Source organism: Agrilus planipennis, unplaced genomic scaffold (assembly GCF_000699045.2).
Source record: "Agrilus planipennis isolate EAB-ADULT unplaced genomic scaffold, Apla_2.0 scaffold120, whole genome shotgun sequence".
Taxonomy (NCBI): domain Eukaryota; kingdom Metazoa; phylum Arthropoda; class Insecta; order Coleoptera; family Buprestidae; genus Agrilus; species Agrilus planipennis.
The window spans coordinates 162,091-183,095 of NW_020438891.1; the positions used below are offsets into that span (position 1 = coordinate 162,091).

The following is a 21,005-nucleotide window of genomic DNA, read 5'->3' on the forward strand; positions in this document are numbered from 1 at the left end:
AGTTGTTTAACAACTTAAATACATTTGCATATATCAATCTTTACTCTTATAAAAGTTTTAATTTAATTAAGAAAATGCAAAGTATTAGATACTTCTGTAGTGTTAAATAAGTATGTTTAAAAGCACTCATGCATTTTAGATCTAAATTGTTACTACATCTATTGTATTTGAGACTCAAAATAATTGCTAAAGGCATTCATTCTGATAAATGAAAGTAGTAATATTTTTCTTTGTTTTCTTAATTTACAGGAAGCAGAATGTCAGAAGCAAGCAATGGATGTGAAATATGCTACTGATACAAAAATTGAAGATAACACAAGAATGTTCAAGCTGCAGAAAGCTAACTTCGACCAAGAAATTAACACTGCCGTGAGTTTTGTTCATTTCTTAAGTATCTTATAAGGTAGGGTTTTTTTTAATGATTACCTATGGTTTATTTCAATTTCATAAAAGCAAAGCAGAGCTAAAGATTAAGTCATTTATCAATTGTAATGTCCTTTGGTGTCTCTCATGAATAATACTCTTCAGCTGTGTGAATTAATAATCACGAAAATGCAGTGGTGTTCATATGGCACGCAAACTGCCAAACACTTACTCAGAATTCAATGACTAAAACATTAGTCTTCATGTATTTTATACTGTTATAGTAACAGAATGACCGTCTTCAAAAGAAGACAGTTTGAACTCACTAGTGAAAAGCAACCAAAAATCTATCCTTCAGTTTTTTAAGGGTATCAGACTATTCAACAGTCCTAAACAACTAAATAAATACATAAATAAAGAAAATATGTATATAGGAAAATCTATAAAATTTTGTAAAATAATCTCAACATGTCTAGCTATTCATAAAGGTTTTTTTTTATTAAAAGAATTATGAATTGTTGTATTTCCATGAAAGTTTCATTTTGCTGAAATTAATTACATAGAGGTTTTATTTGGTAACAGAAAGCGGAAGCCCAATTAGCATACGAACTTCAAGCTGCGAAAATACGTCAAAAAATTCGTAGCGAAGAAATACAAATAGATGTTGTCGAACGAAAGAAACAAATAGAAGTGGAACATCAAGAAGTTAAACGAAAAGAAAAAGAATTAAATGCTACAGTACGTTTACCAGCAGAAGCGGAAAGCTTTAGACTACAAGCATTGGCCGAAGGAAATCGGTAAGTTTAAAGTTACTTATTGTGCACTTCCAGTACAGCCAATCTGCATTTTCCGAGAACCAGAGCATCATGAAATGGTCCCTATTCATTAACGAATAGTTATCTAATTTAGAACTTTTGTGCTCCTTTTTACTCCTGTTTTTGCTTTTAATATGTTTAAGTAGCCTTTTATTTCTCAAAAAGTGCCCTACCATCCACGATGTTCCATGTTTCCAACGCTCTTAATTTTTTCCCACCGTCAAATTTCGTACTCATACAATGCCATGATCCATGCAAACATGTTTGGTAACCTTTTTTAGTTCCTAGTGACAAAATTCACCTTTTACAAAATTATATAGAGTTTGTGTAAGGGTTACTTTAAAATTAAATCTATATATGACTAGTCAAAAGGTCCAATAATTCAAACAAATTGTTAAAACGCTCACAGTGGATGCACAAATTTATTTTTTTATTTATTGTTTTTTTTCCAGAACGCAAACAATTCAAGTGGCCAAAGCAGAAGCTGAAAAGATAAAGAAAATCGGCGAGGCTGAGGCTACTGCAATCGGGATGGTTGGTAAAGCAGAAGCCGAAGGAATGCGCCTGAAGGCTCAGGTGTATAAACAATACGGTGATGCCGCCATAATGTCACTCGTTCTAGAAGCCTTACCAAAGGTAATAATCATTTCTCTCCCTTTTTGCTGTGTGTGTGTGTGTTCTTCAATAACGAAGCAGTATGTAAAATGGCAAGATTAGTCTAATATAAAATTTGTTTTTAAAATTCAATTACCAAATTTTAACAATTGACTTTCTTTAAACTTAAAACATTTCGTTTTTTATTGGTCAAAATTGCAGTGATTGTAGTTAATAAGGTTTTGAAAATTCGACTGTCAAGTGGTAACTTGTGTCCAAAGAATATTGAAACATGGTTACATTTTTTTTCAGGGAGGTTTTTACCCCCTCTTTTCCGAACATAAAAGTATTAATTTTTTAATAGTTAATAGAATGGGATTTTCAAAATTCATCTGCCAAATTTGAAGAAGAATTGTCATTTTCTTATTTTGTGTAATATTGTTTATAATAAAGTTAGTGTTATTTGTTTATTTATTACTTAAGTTTGAAAAATGTGTAGATTGAATGAAAGTAATGTGAAAGAAAGAAAGAAACTTTCATAATGTTAATATTTATCACAATTTATTTCCATTTAAATTAATACCCTTAATAAGAAAAATCACGAACATTCAAATAGAACATGTAAGTTTGTCGTCCTAGACTCTTAAACCATCGGTATAATAAATATACCATTGGGATACTTAATTTAGTCTGTCAATTTTAAATGGATTTATTAAATATCTTAAATCAATAGTGAATACTTCTTTCAGTATTATTTTAATTGAATTAGTATTTAATAGAAAAATAACAGGATATAGAAAATTGTTATAATTTTTTTTACGTTGAAATTAAAGTATTTTTCAGTGCATTATTGTAACCATCGATTTCTTACAAATAAAGGTAAATTTCGTTTATTCTGTGTGCTTACAGATCGCTGCGGAAGTAGCGGCACCGCTTGCGAAAACGGAAGAGATTGTTCTGATTGGCGGTTCGGATAATACGACCGCGGAAATTTCTCGTCTCGTCGGTCAGATTCCGCCTGCAGTTAATGCCTTAACCGGTGTCGACTTGTCGAAGGTGCTTGGAAAAGTTCCCGGCGCAACGACCACCACCAACACTAAGCATACCGTGGCTGTTAAATAGGTTAGATAGATAGTTTTTAATATTTTACTCTTGAATTATGATGATGATGATGGTATTAAAAATATGATATATATTTTCAAAATAACTGCAAGTAAATATAATAGTCTAATGAAATTTTAAGAAGGAAAGATAATCGACCAATTTCTAGGATAACTACTTCCAAGTAAAAATTATTACCGTTCATGAAAGTAACTATATACGTTTTGAATGTTTTCAAATTTGCTTGACACATTTTTGTAGAATACTCCTAAACAATTTCGCTGACATTAAAAATGTAGAAACGGTTTTAAATACCTTAGTCAGAAAATCTTTTTTTAAGTAAATAACGCATTTTCATTATTATTTGTTCAAAAACGGTGGTTACCAAGTTAATTTCCTAATTAGGTACTATGTTGTATATTTTGTATTAATCACATACATTTATTATTCGACAATGATCGAAACTGTTTTTATTGCTTTTATTGTTTTGTTTAGTAATTGTTATTGATAAGAACTTGCAGTTATTTATTGCATAATTACATTTCAGTGATTGAAATATCCACATTTTTTCAAACTTTTTGATTGGGAGTGACACCGATACTTTCATAAATATCAAAATAATTGTGTTCTTTAGGCAATAACAACAGACTTTTGAAATAGAATACATTTCGTTATTATTTTACTTTACCTGTGCTTGCCAAAGATTAATTTTGTTGTAAAAAAGGCATTTCTACAAACTTCGATATGCAAAAAAATGAAATGTTTTGCGATCAAAAATTAAATCTCTTATGCTTACGATTTTTAGACTGCCTTCACAAAATTGATTTTTAATAATCTAACTTAATTGAAGACATTTTTTTATTACATCTACATTTGTATTTTTATTTCTGTAATTATCTACTTAAATAGTAGGAGAATAATGTCAGTGGTTGATTGCAAAACATTGTCATTAATAAATCTGCAATAGTGGAAAATTCGCTATATTCCAAACCTGTTTAATATTACAAAATCGTGTCCTGTAATTGTTATACATTTTTATCGATAACGCGTACCTATGTAATTTCGTTGTATTCGTGTTTTATGTACTGTTCTTGATACGTAAAATTCATACTCTGTTTCTATAATACAAGACTTGCAGCGATGTGTTCAAATTCGTAATACACTTAGAACATTTTTGTAAAAAGTTATTATTCATTTAGGTTAATTATAAAAGTGTGTATACATAGATATTGATCTACCGTAATAATTTCCAAATATTTTAGTACGAGATAGAAATTGTTATTTTTTAGTAGTTGCAAGAAAGCATCCATACTCATTCACGTTTCGCTTCTATAAAAAGATATTTTCACTGATGACTACTTATGCATAAATATGTTTCTAATAAGCAGCAGATAATATTAAATGATAGTATGTAGTTTAAAAGGTTTTCAAAATTCAACTTTCAAGTTTTTATAATTTTGTTCAGAAAACAGGAACAAAAACTGTATAATCACATTTCTCCTAGGGTGGTTCCTACCCCTTTTTCTGGACTTAAAACTTTTCATTTTATAATAGTCAAAATTTCAGTAGCTGTAACTTGGAGGGTTTTCAAAATTCAACGTTCAAATTTTAATAGTTTTGTCCAGGAGACGTAGGAACAAAAACTGTATATTCACATTTTTACCAGGGTGGTTCCTACCCCATTTTCTGGACTTAAAACTTTTCATTTTCATATAGTCAGAATTTCAGTAGTTGTAACTTGGAGGGTTTTCAAAATTCAACTTTCAAATTTTAATAGTTTTGTCCAGGAGACGTAGGAACAAAAACTGTATATTCACATTTTTACCAGGGTGGTTCCTACCCCATTTTCTGGACTTAAAACTTTTCATTTTCATATAGTCAGAATTTCAGTAGTTGTAACTTGGAGGGTTTTCAAAATTCAACTTTCAAATTTTAATAGTTTTGTCCAGGAGACGTAGGAACAAAAACTGTATATTCACATTTTTACCAGGGTGGTTCCTACCCCATTTTCTGGACTTAAAACTTTTCATTTTCATATAGTCAGAATTTCAGTAGTTGTAACTTGGAGGGTTTTCAAAATTCAACTTTCAAATTTTAATAGTTTTGTCCAGGAGACGTAGGAACAAAAACTGTATATTCACATTTTTACCAGGGTGGTTCCTACCCCATTTTCTGGACTTAAAACTTTTCATTTTCATATAGTCAGAATTTCAGTAGTTGTAACTTGGAGGGTTTTCAAAATTCAACTTTCAAATTTTAATAGTTTTGTCCAGGAGACGTAGGAACAAAAACTGTATATTCACATTTTTACCAGGGTGGTTCCTACCCCATTTTCTGGACTTAAAACTTTTCATTTTCATATAGTCAGAATTTCAGTAGTTGTAACTTGGAGGGTTTTCAAAATTCAACTTTCAAATTTTAATAGTTTTGTCCAGGAGACGTAGGAACAAAAACTGTATATTCACATTTTTACCAGGGTGGTTCCTACCCCATTTTCTGGACTTAAAACTTTTCATTTTCATATAGTCAGAATTTCAGTAGTTGTAACTTGGAGGGTTTTCAAAATTCAACTTTCAAATTTTAATAGTTTTGTCCAGGAGACGTAGGAACAAAAACTGTATATTCACATTTTTACCAGGGTGGTTCCTACCCCATTTTCTGGACTTAAAACTTTTCATTTTCATATAGTCAGAATTTCAGTAGTTGTAACTTGGAGGGTTTTCAAAATTCAACTTTCAAATTTTAATAGTTTTGTCCAGGAGACGTAGGAACAAAAACTGTATATTCACATTTTTACCAGGGTGGTTCCTACCCCATTTTCTGGACTTAAAACTTTTCATTTTCATATAGTCAGAATTTCAGTAGTTGTAACTTGGAGGGTTTTCAAAATTCAACTTTCAAATTTTAATAGTTTTGTCCAGGAGACGTAGGAACAAAAACTGTATATTCACATTTTTACCAGGGTGGTTCCTACCCCATTTTCTGGACTTAAAACTTTTCATTTTCATATAGTCAGAATTTCAGTAGTTGTAACTTGGAGGGTTTTCAAAATTCAACTTTCAAATTTTAATAGTTTTGTCCAGGAGACGTAGGAACAAAAACTGTATATTCACATTTTTACCAGGGTGGTTCCTACCCCATTTTCTGGACTTAAAACTTTTCATTTTCATATAGTCAGAATTTCAGTAGTTGTAACTTGGAGGGTTTTCAAAATTCAACTTTCAAATTTTAATAGTTTTGTCCAGGAGACGTAGGAACAAAAACTGTATATTCACATTTTTACCAGGGTGGTTCCTACCCCATTTTCTGGACTTAAAACTTTTCATTTTCATATAGTCAGAATTTCAGTAGTTGTAACTTGGAGGGTTTTCAAAATTCAACTTTCAAATTTTAATAGTTTTGTCCAGGAGACGTAGGAACAAAAACTGTATATTCACATTTTTACCAGGGTGGTTCCTACCCCATTTTCTGGACTTAAAACTTTTCATTTTCATATAGTCAGAATTTCAGTAGTTGTAACTTGGAGGGTTTTCAAAATTCAACTTTCAAATTTTAATAGTTTTGTCCAGGAGACGTAGGAACAAAAACTGTATATTCACATTTTTACCAGGGTGGTTCCTACCCCATTTTCTGGACTTAAAACTTTTCATTTTCATATAGTCAGAATTTCAGTAGTTGTAACTTGGAGGGTTTTCAAAATTCAACTTTCAAATTTTAATAGTTTTGTCCAAGAGACGTAGGAACAAAAACTGTATATTCACATTTTTACCAGGGTGGTTCCTACCCCCTTTCCTGGACTTAAAACTTTTCATTTTATAATAGTCAAAATTTCAGTAGCTGTAACTTGGAGGGTTTTCAAAATTCAACTTTCAAATTTTAATAATTTTGTCCAGGAGACGTAGGAACAAAAACTGTATAATCACATTTCTCCTAGGGCGGTTCCTACCCCTCTTTCTGGACTTAAAATTTTTCATTTTCTTATAGTCAAAATTTCAGTAGCTGTCACTTAAAGGGTTTTCAAAATTCAACTTTAAATTTTTAATAGTTTTGTTCAGGAAGCGTAGGAAGAGGAATTGTATAATCAAATTTTTCCTAGGGCGGTTGTTACTTCCCCATTTTCGTACTTAAACTGCACAAGTTGTTGCTTATTGGGTTTCTAAAATTCTATGTTTAAATTTGAATAGTTTTGTCTTTGAAACAGGAACAAAAGCTGTATGGTTACATTCTTCCTAATGCGATTCTTAACCCCTATTGTCGTGCATGAATTTAGGAAGCCATGGACGGAGTGGTTGTTAACCCCTTTCCTGAATTTGAAACATGCTATTTCGTAATAGTCAAATGGCAATGTGCGTAGGCGATAGAATTTTGAAGACTCTCAATAAATTTTCATTGTTAGGGCTAAAGAACGTACAAGCAAGAACTAATTTTAATTTGCATGTGCATATAAGAGAAGCGAAACGCATAATTTTAGTTTTAAAATTAGTTTTGCAGAAAATAATATTTTTACCCCAATTTACAATAAAATGTTGTTTTTAAAAAGCCAGTCGTGTAGTGCGTAACTAAATGTATGGACATATTTTTGTACTTCATAGTTACTTAAAATAGCCAAATTAGTTTATGGTTTGGGTGACGATTTTAAAATTGCGTGTATAATGATGTCTTTCCACTATTTTTCAGACGATGTAGGTATGGAAACTAAGAGAAGCGTTTTTAAAATATTTAAAAATTCTTCTAGTTTTTTCATTACTTGATAAGAATAATTCTGTAGTGCACTATCGTTTGTTATAAATCAAGTATTATAAGAAGGTGAATGTTCATGTATGCTTGTTTAAAAAACAATAAATTTTCTAAGTACAAAAATAGGAGTTATCAGTTATCATTACCACTTACAAAGTATCATATTTAGTTTTAGGAAAGAAAACCTTCGGCAAACAATTAGTTAAGATTGTTGCGTAAACGAATATTGTAAGAATAGACTGATATTCATACAGTTTCAGTGTAACAGTTACATTAATCCTGTTGTTTTGAAGAATGAGAAATTGTTCGGACAGAACTCAGCCAATTTGTCACCCCACCCTCGACGCCCTTAATATACTAGCTTCTACTCTGTAAGAAGATGATTATAAAGACACATCAAACATCTACTCCAGCGCCATCTTACGGCACCTTGCCAAACCTTTACATTCACTACGTATTATGTTACAGTTTTCTATAATATTAATTTCATTATTATTCTACTTATCTACATTTCCACTAGATGGCACACTCAATATAAAATCTATTATCATTACATATTATAAACATAAATATTGTACTTACCTTTTCTGTATTTTTAATTTGAGCAAACATTACTCAATCCCTAAATACTTTATTTTGCAAATCTCACTTTATTTATAATTAAAATAAATATTTTAAACTTGTTTTACTTTTAAAATACGAAACTAGTATTATTAACTTTTATGACAATTAACAAATTTTTGAAAAACTACACCAAATTATCATAAAAACAACAATGGGAATCATAAAAATAAAATCAATAAAAAGAAGCAACATAATATAAAGCACACCAACTCATTATTTTTTAAAAACTTCACAATTTACATTTTTTATTGCTTAGCAATCAACATAATTAATCAATTTACAGGTTTCCAAGATAAATACTGGTATTACATATTCATTAATCCTACTGAACAACAGGAATGGCAAATTTGGTCTTCACTATAATATGTATAGTAGTTTATAATAACTAATAACACCACTGATCGCTATGCAAAGTAAAACTGATTGATAATAAATAAATAAAAAGATTCGTCTTGTATAAACAATCACTTTTGAACAATCACAACGAATGATACTTCGTTAAAAAAACATCCATAGTTTTCATATTTCCTACTTAAAATTACATAATTCGAATCGCACTAATCCAATCGCCATATTATCTCTGAGGTGAAAATAATTTCAGTTTACCCAAACTCAAAATTACTTATAGATAACTAATTCTAATAAGAAAGTAACTCTTTACCATTCCAAACAATTAATTTGAAGTTCCCCTAATAATACAAAAAAATCCTAATTAACTCATTCAGGAATAAATACATACTACATAAAGCGAATTACAATGAATTTTTGTATAATATTATACTTTCATTTCTAAAACAACACAAAAACAAATTTTTTTAGCTGAAACAAATAGCGTGTAAGTACATAAAAGAAAGAAGAGAATTTAATACATTTTTCATAAAACAATTCGCCATCATTAAAACAAGAATAAACTTATAAAAGATTTTTTCCTAAAAAAAAAACATTATTTTCACCACACAGAAAACCAAGATTAAGAAAGTGCGACCTTTTCTATTATTATATATTTAAATACGTCGAATTTCACCCACACATTACTCACAAAAGAAAATAACAACCTTGCACGCCCTTACAAAAACTACCCTCGAGGGTACTATGGTACCGAAAATTCATACATCTACACTCTAAAGAAAAATCACTAATATATTACTCTATTTCAATTAATTCTTTTTAAACTTCTTTTGTCCACTAAAAGAAAAATGAAGAAATCCGAATAACAAAAACCATTTTGGTCTAATAATTTTAAAAGAATATTGATAAACTCAGTCCTACCGTTTTGGCTAATCCGATCGTGCTATCTTCTTCTTGTGCAGTCGCTTGTGATAGCTCTGCGCCAAAGAGTTGATAATTGACACAACGAAATAAAGGATCATGGCGACCACGAACTTCTCGAACACACTGCTCAGGAGACTTCCCTTCTCCCGTATTTCTGGACTGCCCCTCTGTCGGTGAAGTTTTAATTTCTGGCTTTCAAGGAATGCCTTGAACGGTTCCTGAAGTTTGATACCGATCACTGGCACGACTGCGAGCCACTCAACCGCAGTACTTATCAATGTCTCGTTAAACGCAATGATAACGAATAGTTTTTGGATGTGCATTTTTATTATGGCCTTACCGATTAACGTGGCACCGAAAAAGGTCCAGAACGGAACGAGAAAATGTCCACACGTGATGCCAGCAAGGTCGAATAGGGGATTCGGGATCTGTATGAAAATAAAAACATATTTTAATATTTATGTAGAATCCTATTTCATTTTTTTTTAAGTTAAATTAAATTAATAATTACGAAGAAACAGTGTAGTTCCTCTAAAACATCAATGGCAACAAATTTACCCAAGTTTTAACATAATATGGTGTTATATTAAAAACCGTTTTTGAGCTGAATATTTAGGAATTTAATAAAAATTGTAACTTGTGTAAAATCCATACTTTCATCGTTTGAGAAGTTTGTTTCTTTTTGAAAAAAAAAATAGACGTTGTGACTATTATTAACTTAATTATAATTTGTACCTAGATTGGCATAAACAACCATTTTAATATAATCCCAAAAGTGTATATTTTTTCAATAGAAATTCATAAATTGTTCAGTCAGTTGCCTACTTCTTTTTGCTCAATAAACTACATCAATTTAATAGTTCATTACCGTTTAATTCAGACTTTAGTTTTCATACAAAGCCAGGGGTTTTTCTATTATCCTATGACAAACTCAAAAACAGGAAAATTACCTTTAAACTTAAATAAAACAATTACATATACATGTAAAAATAAATTACGATGTACTTCATTTTTAAACTAAAAATAAAAATGAATGGAAAATTCAATAAACTTCGTAGAGTAAAAAAATGCATGCATTTCGTAATTTACCAACACGTTGATATTTTCTGAGAAATAATGTAATAAATATTCTGTACAATGAATAATAAGATGTAACACTAACATCTAAATAGTACAAATTAATTCTACATTCCGTTTTTAAAAGCAATTGATATATTCTCAAATTAAATTACAATTAAAAAAGTACAAGCAATAAATGAAAGAAATTATGTTTGAATAGATGCTAAAGGTATACTTACACTTGCACAAGCCAGAATTCCAAGGAAACCAACTTTCTGTACAATATGTTCCACAAAAAGTTTCCCCTTTTCCATTAGAGTTAGATTTTCCCGATTTATTTCTTTCCTCTGCAACTCTTCGAATTCCCTTAATTCATCATCGTCATCAGGATCATACCTGAATAAAATAAACAAGTTTTTCAATCTAACACTAATATGTATAGAAATTATACATTCCAAACATTAACATTTTCAAAAATATGTATTTTACAGTTAACTGATAAAGATACAAAAAAGTGTCTGCAATAAATGAAACTTATTTTGCGATTTAACACTAATGGAGTAACGTACCCTGACAGTCTCGCTGCCCTTGCCATGAAATAGGGAGGCAACTCGCCCAATGCAGTACCAGCGCCCCAGCACATTGCTTCTAATCTGACTTTTGACATTATTGACCATATCGAGACAATTTGACTAGGATCTGCCTCATTTGGACAAACTATGCTAAAAAATAATAACAATAAACTAACGAATAAGTAAAAAAAACCAATACCACCAAGTAATACATAAAGATAAGGTAAATGATTCTGTCTACAATTTGAAAATCCTTAAGAAATGTAGGTATCCACATTTAAAAGGACAAATTTCATCACTTGCCTTATGTGCACAATAATAACTTTTGTAAATACAAAATAATGGAAAATGTCTCCTTTTTGTACAATTTATTTCGCCTCTACTAGCTTGCAGAAAAGTTCAAAATAATAATAAAAACTTACTCGTCAGGATATGGCGGCTCTGGGAAGTTTAAAGAACCACACTCGTACGCTGCCAAAGTGACTTGAGCAATATGAGGTCCTAAATATAACAGGAATGTGTGTAGTCCCGTACCCAGTCCTACAGACGACAATATTCCTAAAAAAAAAGAAACAAAATGGATGGATTAATAACTTGTATTGTTAACAGAAAGCATTTCATTTAAAAGAATTTACTATATACCTATATAAAATAACAATTTGGAAATAGGACTTACGTAGCTCATGTCTCAGTATTCTGCATTCATTAAAGATGGTTGAGAGGTACAATCGGAGACAAGAGTACATAAAATTAGAAATTCGTGATTAATTAGGTTTTGCAGCATATCACGAGGTAAATAAATACTATCAATACTAAAAAAAAGTATACGGTTTGAGAGAAAATTTGGAATTTGAGCAAAAACTTTTTAATATATTTAAATAATAATTAAAACTTCAAAATTGCATTTATTTCAGACAATTACAAATATTATCATTATATTATCAAGTAAAAACGAGATTTTCAGCTAATTTTTCATTTTTTCCTCGATAACCATTTAGTGAATTTGAATAACCTTACGCTAAAGTGATTCTCCAGAGTTTCAAGTTACTTATTATAAAAGTTTGAAGTTTCTGATAGCTTTTTTTCTGTTAATAAAAATAAATTTAATCTGTTCGGTTAACGAATCTCCATAAAATGACGTGTAAAATTACAAGTTTTTAAAATTGCAATTACTTTTTAACGATTTAGTGAATCGACTTGTAGTTTTTACAGGAGTTTTAGAATTGAATGAGGAACGTTCTTCCAAATTTTTATTTGTCTCGTAGCATTTTGACATACCTCCCAAACATCCTTAAGACGCACCATAAGATTTTCTGATATATTATCACAGCTTGCACAGAAATGGTTTAAGTAAAACCATCGAGTAAAGCCTCTAGTATTACTTTATTACTTAATTAATGTAACATGCACCTAATAAAGTATGTATATTACAACAACTTATTCTTACCTAAACCTATCCAATAGAAACACCACATTGATGTCTTATAAATTTCTTGTACTACATACTGGTGGGGACCAGCGGTCTTAGAAACTACTGTTAGTGAAATTAGTAGAATAGCTATTACTAAGACTGTCTTCTTAAACTGTAGTAATCTGAAAAATATAATAATATTATATAAGTAATACCTCTAATGCAAATTTTTCTATGTAACTGAATAAATTCAGGAGGTACATTATTTAAATATTAGTAATAGCACACAATTAATGAAGATGTGTTGAACAAATTGGTAGTCCATACGAGAACAAATTCAAATTGCTAAATTCTCAGCCGACCAGTGAATAACCAGACAGAAGAATAAATATTTTTCTTTCCGACGTTTCGTTGATTTGGTTTGCCAACCTCAATACAATGAGTAGCAAAACAAAGATACGCCAACGTCGTGTATTTATTCTTCTACCTGGTTCTCCACTAATTAGCTGAGAATTCAGGGAATTTTATCTCATATAACACTATTAATATTTTAAGTGTTGCTATTGATTTCATTATTGCACAATGAAAAAAAATGTGTTTCCAAAAACTTAAACTTACTTGTTTCCATATGTATACAAGAGGACAAAAACTTCTTTAAAAAAATATTCTAACGTCTTTAAGGGTCGTCGCCACAACACGAGGCTTTCCCTTTCCAGCTTCTCGCCCTGCTTTTTGTGTTTCGAAGTAGAGTTCGTTTTTTTATTAGAAGCAATTTCAAATACGCTATTCCCATTAGCTGTCGGTTCTTTGACTTTCGCGTTCCCCGACATCTTGAGGCCCAGCCTTTGCAACTAAACAAAAGAAAATAAGGAACTTCAATAAACGACTGTCTAATCCAATAACAATAAAAAACACAAACAACAAAGAAATATAAATCGCAAAAATGCAAATAAAAAAAAAAACGGAGATACAAACAGAAAATAATAATGTTTGTTGAAGCATTTTATACTTCAAGATAGTACATCTACACTAAATAATAAAGTTAAGTGTATGCCCTTTTTGAACTTATGCCACAAACGACCCTGTACATGGCATGAATAAGAGACTGTTCCGAGTGATCTAAAAGTGTTTTGGTGTTTATAATAATTATATTTATATACACAATTAGAAAATAAATTTAACCATTATTTCAAAACTTTAGCTCAATAGTGTATAATATATGTATATATAATTACTGTATTTCATTTTGAATAAATGTACAAGTCAGCAAGTTACAAATACGTAGTTACTATGGAAAGGTATTCATTCATTGCCAATTTATTTAATCAGAGTTGAGTTTTTATTGCAGTTTAGTGCTAAGCTTCAAAAATACTCATGCAGGCAAAAATATAAAAATACAGCACAAAGCACATGTGCTTATTTGTGTGCAGAGCATGGTAAAAAATAAAGACACCCGAATGGAAGCATACGAAGGGAAATATAAAAGTTTTAACAAAATCATCTAGTGATAATTTAATTATCGCTTAAACGCTTGGAAATAAGAATTTTATGTTTTATAAGTGCTAAACGTATTTAACCTTTTTTTTTGTGTAAAATATTATAATGAAACAGAATTTGGCAAACAAATACAATTAAAAATGTTCACTAACGTAAATTATTACCTAACAATAAATTATCAGGCAATAAAAATATTTAATAAAACTTTATCGCAAAATTTATTATTAATCTTTATTCTTTGCTGGTTTATGAAACTGTTAATACAAAAAATTTAAAAATTATGCAAAAGAAAAGCACCTGTCGAGTTTAAACAATGTCAAAAATGTTAATCTCAATAATGTGAGTTAAGTTGGTCTTTAGCCAAACCACATTATTCACACTAAACTTATACCTACATATACATAATTACACTTTGATGTAAAACAAAACTGAAAATGTTATATTTGAAACCGCAGGCTGCTCAACATTTTTATGTTAACACAAAACGTTGATTGCTGCTGATTGCCAAAATCATTTAACAAGATAAGAAAGCACTTTTTTTTAAAATTCATGTTCCAAAATTTTTAAAAAAATTGCAACAACAAAATATAAATATAATTTAAAAGCAACAATTCACAAAACAGACAATTCGAATATAAAAAGATTTACATTTCAAATTTCGAAAAAAAAATCACTTTAATAGTCTAGTTAACAATATCGGAATTCTGAATTTTTTACATTTATAAATCGATATTTGACGCCGAAAAGAAAATTGGAAAACAAACCAATACTAATAATAGTGGCAAATAAATCCCTAAGAACTCACCTTCAGTAAATAATGAAACTAAAACCTCCCTGGTTAATAAAAATTAAACTCGCAAAAATATTTCAAAAAAAAAAGGGTTCTGAAGTTAAAATTTAAAAAGTTTGGGATAAAGCGATTCATAAAAAGACGCACAGGCACATATGACTTGACTGTTTGTGAATGTTGACTGGCCAAGGTATCAACTTTTTAGTGAAAGGTACTAAAGACTAAACCAAAAACCGTTCTTCGAACAGACGATCCGGCCATCCGACCAATACATAGACAAAAGAAACGGAAGATGATTAAAACGATAAGTAGGCGACCGTGTTATTAACCGGACCAAGTTTTCAGCGAAGATCTTACATTATAGTACTACAATATAACCGTAAGCTTTTATAAAGCGTCTTCAATAAATAAATAACGCAAGTACTTTAACTGTTAGTACAAGTTAACAAGTTGTTCGTTCGTTCGTTCGTTCAACCAGTGGCAGATCTACAGACGGAAGTATTAATTTGTTCAATTTAAAGATTTCAACACACTAATATGGAGATTTTTCTTTTAATTTCCGTTTCCATAAAACAAAATTTTACAAATCAATCATGTCCAAAGTTGACGATTATATGTACAGGTGTTGAAATTGGTCAGCAATGAACCATAGGGTAATTGCACTAAATTACTTACTAATTTGGGGTCGTCCATAAGATACGTTTACAAAAAAGGGGGAGGGAGGGGTATTGCATAGCGTAGGGGGAAGGAGGGTTTATTTTGATGTTTTTCTTAACGTGAGTTCTTAAAATTTTTAACTACAATAGAAAGTCATTATCATTGCTATTTTTAATACCAAGAAATCGTTGGCGTAAACTGGTTTTCTGACATAATATTTGATTTAGCGGAACGAAGGGAGAGGAAGGGCTCTAAAAGGGTGAAATTCTGAGTGACATATTTAATGGACGACCCCTATTTACCACACCCACACATCACATGTTGTTAGTTAATCGTAAGTAGTAGACCAAATCCTTCATATTATTGAACTGGTCCGCATAAGGCAGCTCTGCGTACTCTTTTGAAAACTCCCCTCCACACCGGTAAGCTAAATTCAATTAAACTACATCGCCAATAAGGTTAAAGACAAGTTTGCATTTACGAAGGATCTTAGGATATAATTAACTTTCAAAATACAAATAGATGAGTAAATATTTTCATTTCATTACGAGCCGCCACTGATGAAGCCTTAACTGTTTTTAAGTTTGTAAGCCTCAAACATACCGATACACAGACCAAAAGTTACAGTAATGTTAAGTAAAAAATTTCAATGCATAAAAAAGTGCATAAAACAAGAATTTCATAATAGGTATTACCGAAGAAGTAGTAAAATGATAGTTCCAAAGTTGTAAAAAGTAAGTAAAAAATGGAGATTGACCATTACAATGGTTTTCGACATGAACTAAAACATTTCAATCCAGAACTTTATATATCGACTTGCAAACCAAAATATCGACTTATAACTCCAAATTTCGACTTGCAACTAAAAATATCGACTTACAACTCGGAATTTCGACATGAACCGGAACAATTCCACATACAAACTCGACGTTTCGACTTGCAACTCAAAATACCGACTTACAACTCGAAATATGAACATAAACAAAAAAAATTCCACTTACAATTCGATATTCCGACTTGTAACCTAAAATTTCGACATAAACCAAAAAATTTCCATATACATACTAAAAACAAAACCACATAACTCATTCCTTCTACTTGCAACTCGAAATTTCGACATAAACCAGATTTCCATTTACAACGTGATATTTCGACTTGCAACTCAAAATTTAAACATGAACCAAAAGACTTCTACATACATCATCTCGAAATTTCCGCTTGCAATTTCAGCATGAACTAAAAAATTTCCACTTGCAATTCAAAATTTGATTTTACAACTCGAAATTACGACATTCAACTCGAAATTTCGATATGAACCAGAAGATTTCCACTTACAACTCGATATTTCGACTTGCAACTCGAAATTTTGACAAGAACCAGTATATTTCCACTTTTAAGCCGATATTTCGACTTGCAACTCAAAATTTCAATTTCACCAGAATCAACCAGAACATTTCCACTTACAGCTCAATATTTGCTACAAAACTCCCATTTACAACTCGATATTTTGACTTGAACTCAAAATATTGATTAATATCTCAATGCATAAAAAAGTGCATAAAACAAGAATTTCATAATAGGTATTACCGAAGAAGTAGTAAAATGATAGTTCCAAAGTTGTAAAAAGTAAGTAAAAAATGGAGATTGACCATTACAATGGTTTTCGACATGAACTAAAACATTTCAATCCAGAACTTTATATATCGACTTGCAAACCAAAATATCGACTTATAACTCCAAATTTCGACTTGCAACTAAAAATATCGACTTACAACTCGGAATTTCGACATGAACCGGAACAATTCCACATACAAACTCGACGTTTCGACTTGCAACTCAAAATACCGACTTACAACTCGAAATATGAACATAAACAAAAAAAATTCCACTTACAATTCGATATTCCGACTTGTAACCTAAAATTTCGACATAAACCAAAAAATTTCCATATACATACTAAAAACAAAACCACATAACTCATTCCTTCTACTTGCAACTCGAAATTTCGACATAAACCAGATTTCCATTTACAACGTGATATTTCGACTTGCAACTCAAAATTTAAACATGAACCAAAAGACTTCTACATACATCATCTCGAAATTTCCGCTTGCAATTTCAGCATGAACTAAAAAATTTCCACTTGCAATTCAAAATTTGATTTTACAACTCGAAATTACGACATTCAACTCGAAATTTCGATATGAACCAGAAGATTTCCACTTACAACTCGATATTTCGACTTGCAACTCAAAATTTCAATTTCACCAGAATCAACCAGAACATTTCCACTTACAGCTCAATATTTGCTACAAAACTCCCATTTACAACTCGATATTTTGACTTGAACTCAAAATATTGATTAATATCTCAATGCATAAAAAAGTGCATAAAACAAGAATTTCATAATAGGTATTACCGAAGAAGTAGTAAAATGATAGTTCCAAATTTTCAAGTTATAAAAAGTAAGTAAAAAATAGAGATTAACCATTACACTGGTTTTCGACATGAACTAAAACATTTCAATCCACAACCTTATATATCGACTTCGAACCCAAAATACCGACTTACAACTACAAATTTCGAAATAAACTAGAAAATTTCCATTTAAGCTCAAAATTTCGACATGAACCACATACATCTTGAAATTTCGATTTGCTATTTAGACATGAACAAAAAAATTCCACTTATAACTCGATATTTCGACTTGCAACTGAAAATTTCGACTTAGAACTCGAAATTACGACATGCATCTCCAAATTTCGACATGAACCAGAACATTTCCACTTACAACTCGATATTTCGACTTGCAACTCAAAATTTCGATTTACAACTCTAAATTACGACATGCAACTCCAAACTTCGACATAAACCAGAAGATTTCCACTTACAACTTGATATCTCGACTTGTAACTCAAAATATCGACATGAACCAAAAGATTTCCATATATATCTCGAAATTTCGACATGGACTAAAAAAATCCACATGGAACTCGATCATTTCACTTACAACTCGAACATTCGACATGAACACGATTTCCACTTTCAAGTTGATATTTCGACTTGTAATTCAAAATTTAAACTTACAACTCGAAATTACGACATGCAACTCGAAATTTCAACATGAACCAGAAGATTTCCACTTACAGCACGATATTTTAACTTGTAATTTCGACATGAACTAATAAATTTCCTCTTACAACCCGATATTTCGACTTGCAACTCAAAATTTCAATCTGCAACTCGAAATTTCGACATAAACCAGAACATTTCCTTTCTTCTGCCTTGCAACTCCAAATATCGACTTTCAAGTTGAAATTTAGAATTTAAACTGAAAATTTTAACGTGCACGTGACCCGTGCTCACGATTATAAGCTAGAAAGTTTGATTGTACATAAACAGTTAACACATTGTTACATTGAAATTACGAGTAACACATGTGCTTTTTGAACAATTATTTAAATGTATTTCCCATTAGAAAGTATGAACGGGTTATCACTGAAAGAAGACGAAACAAATGAAGACTGTTGACCCTGTTGGCCAAAGTAATCAGCCTACTTCGCGGGTCACAGCTAAATGAAATGTAGGAAGAAACATTACTGTGTCATGTACATACATCCAATAAAATTAAGCATATAATATTTCACATACTGTAAATTATTTTATGGCTACCAAAAAACTGCTTAGTAGGTAGCTATCCTAATCCTACTAGCCTCAAAAAAGTGTTTTTGAAAATCGTCCATGTTTGTTAGGATGAAAATTGTAGCGATGCAATTGAACGGTTACATCTCTGCTAACATGAGTTTATATTAATTTCCGTTTGCAGGTTTATTTGAAACAAATAAACGTAAAAATGGTTGGTTTTAGTTCTAAACTTTTAATTTTAATAATTTCAATATCAGTTAAAGAGCTGGACACGAGACTTCAGTGTCAACCGAAATATGGACAAATTAAGATAACGTGTCCGGATAATAAGGGTTACGTTGCTAAGAAGGAGGACACCCCACTAATAACAGGGGCTACATACTTCAATAAAATACTGCAAGAAACTTCACATTACAGAAATGAAAGAAACTCCAAAAGGGTAAACACGGACAGGGATGAAATAGAAAAAAATTACTGCAAATATGAAAAATTAACAGAAAATCAACGTCAAGGGTACTTTCGGTTATCAAATTCGGAACTGAGGACACAAATGTATCCACCACCTCTTTATTGTAACTCATGTGTTAACCCTTCGGCAACTTGGGCATTTTCACCCTTTGTATCCACCCCGCTATTGCAAATGTGTAGAAACGTAACCTACCCAACTATGTATGTATGTATGTATGTAACAAATAATTCGTTCGTTTACTACCTACTTAATTATACTATAATAACGATCCCAATGAGAATATTGTTAATATAACAGCAATTTTAATTAACAAATTAATTGGCTGCAGTGAAACATAAAATGATCGTCTTCTTCGGTAGAAAAATTGTGTTTCATAAAATCTCAAATCTTTTTAAATGTGATTAATATGTTTGTAGATGTATTCGTTGTTTAATAACACGTGTTAAATTTAACTTTAATCTCCACTTAAAACGCAAATAATTATCCCAGAGAATCATCCTGTAAGATTTTGTAACTCTAAATAATGATAAATGAATCTTTACCTCGAACTCCAAATTATTGAAACATCATTCAAATTATGAAACATTTTGGCAAATGATCAACATCGCTACGTACTTATTACGTGTTCGATCTCATATTTAATCAGTTTCTAATTAGTAGAAATTAACGCGCAACATACCACTATTAAATACGTAAATCTTAAAACTGCCTGAATGAAAATGATAACCAATTTAAAATTTTCAATTTTTAGTAAATGAAGACTGTAAACGTAGGACTTCCGGAAACATTCGTTTAAATCTTTGTTCAAGTGTCCAGTCTCTAATGAGACTTATTGTACAGCCCGATTCGACCATGTATTACAGATTACACAACCAAAACAAAATAAAACGCATGTACAGTCCTAAGCATAAAAATTGTTGTGCCTCAATTAACTAACTACAAAAATTACTATCAATAAAAATACAAATTTACAATGCAATTTTAAACATGATTAGAATAGAATTTAATTGTTTTGAGCGCAACACCAATAAATTACGAAAGGCAAATAATAGCATGGCCTTTCATAATAACAAATAAAAAATACTAAATAAAATTTGAAGAACTGAATAAAAATTCTACCTAAACGCGATATGACGTTTTATACGTAAAATAGTTTAAAAAAATGTACCCATCATAAATGATCATCTCGCTCTTATAATTTAAATAATTAAACAATTAATTTATTAAAATCAGCATTTCCAATACTGCTATAATCAATGTTAACAAATTACACGTGTAATGTTTTTTTATTAATTTAGTTTGTAGGTAAGTTTCAATATTTGCATTTTATTTTTTAAAGTTATATCTCAATCTCTACTTTGTCAATTTCGATTAATTAACCAATGTGTTTATATTTATT

At 30.5% G+C, this 21,005-nt stretch overlaps 2 protein-coding genes across 12 annotated transcripts in view; one reads left to right on the forward strand and one right to left on the reverse strand.

Moving 5' to 3' along the window:
* Positions 1 to 8,682, forward strand: part of LOC108737944 (flotillin-2) — a 100,986-nt gene extending 92,304 nt beyond the window's left edge. For 6 of the 8 annotated variants that reach the window (XM_025981872.1, XM_018471141.2, XM_018471140.2 and 3 more), the window contains 4 exons: positions 250 to 369; positions 946 to 1,160; positions 1,631 to 1,814; positions 2,682 to 7,475. In XM_025981872.1, coding sequence (XP_025837657.1) covers positions 250 to 369; positions 946 to 1,160; positions 1,631 to 1,814; positions 2,682 to 2,894 — 732 coding nt within the window. In that variant the 3' untranslated portion in view covers positions 2,895 to 7,475. Of the gene's footprint in view, positions 1 to 249; positions 370 to 945; positions 1,161 to 1,630; positions 1,815 to 2,681; positions 7,476 to 7,779; positions 8,290 to 8,517 lie in introns of those variants that run through there. The other 2 variants (XM_025981873.1, XM_025981874.1) reach the window with 2 other exon arrangements.
* The window catches only part of LOC108737943 (vacuole membrane protein 1), a 16,577-nt gene continuing 3,997 nt past the window's right edge, over positions 8,426 to 21,005 (reverse strand). For all 4 annotated transcript variants that reach the window (XM_018471133.1, XM_018471132.1, XM_025981871.1 and 1 more), the window contains 6 exons: positions 13,167 to 13,399; positions 12,585 to 12,730; positions 11,560 to 11,695; positions 11,135 to 11,287; positions 10,805 to 10,961; positions 8,426 to 9,934 (listed from right to left, as the gene is read on the reverse strand). In XM_018471133.1, the coding sequence (XP_018326635.1) occupies positions 9,512 to 9,934; positions 10,805 to 10,961; positions 11,135 to 11,287; positions 11,560 to 11,695; positions 12,585 to 12,730; positions 13,167 to 13,378 (1,227 nt within the window). In that variant the 5' untranslated portion in view covers positions 13,379 to 13,399 and the 3' untranslated portion in view covers positions 8,426 to 9,511. The remainder of the gene's footprint in view (positions 9,935 to 10,804; positions 10,962 to 11,134; positions 11,288 to 11,559; positions 11,696 to 12,584; positions 12,731 to 13,166; positions 13,400 to 21,005) is intronic.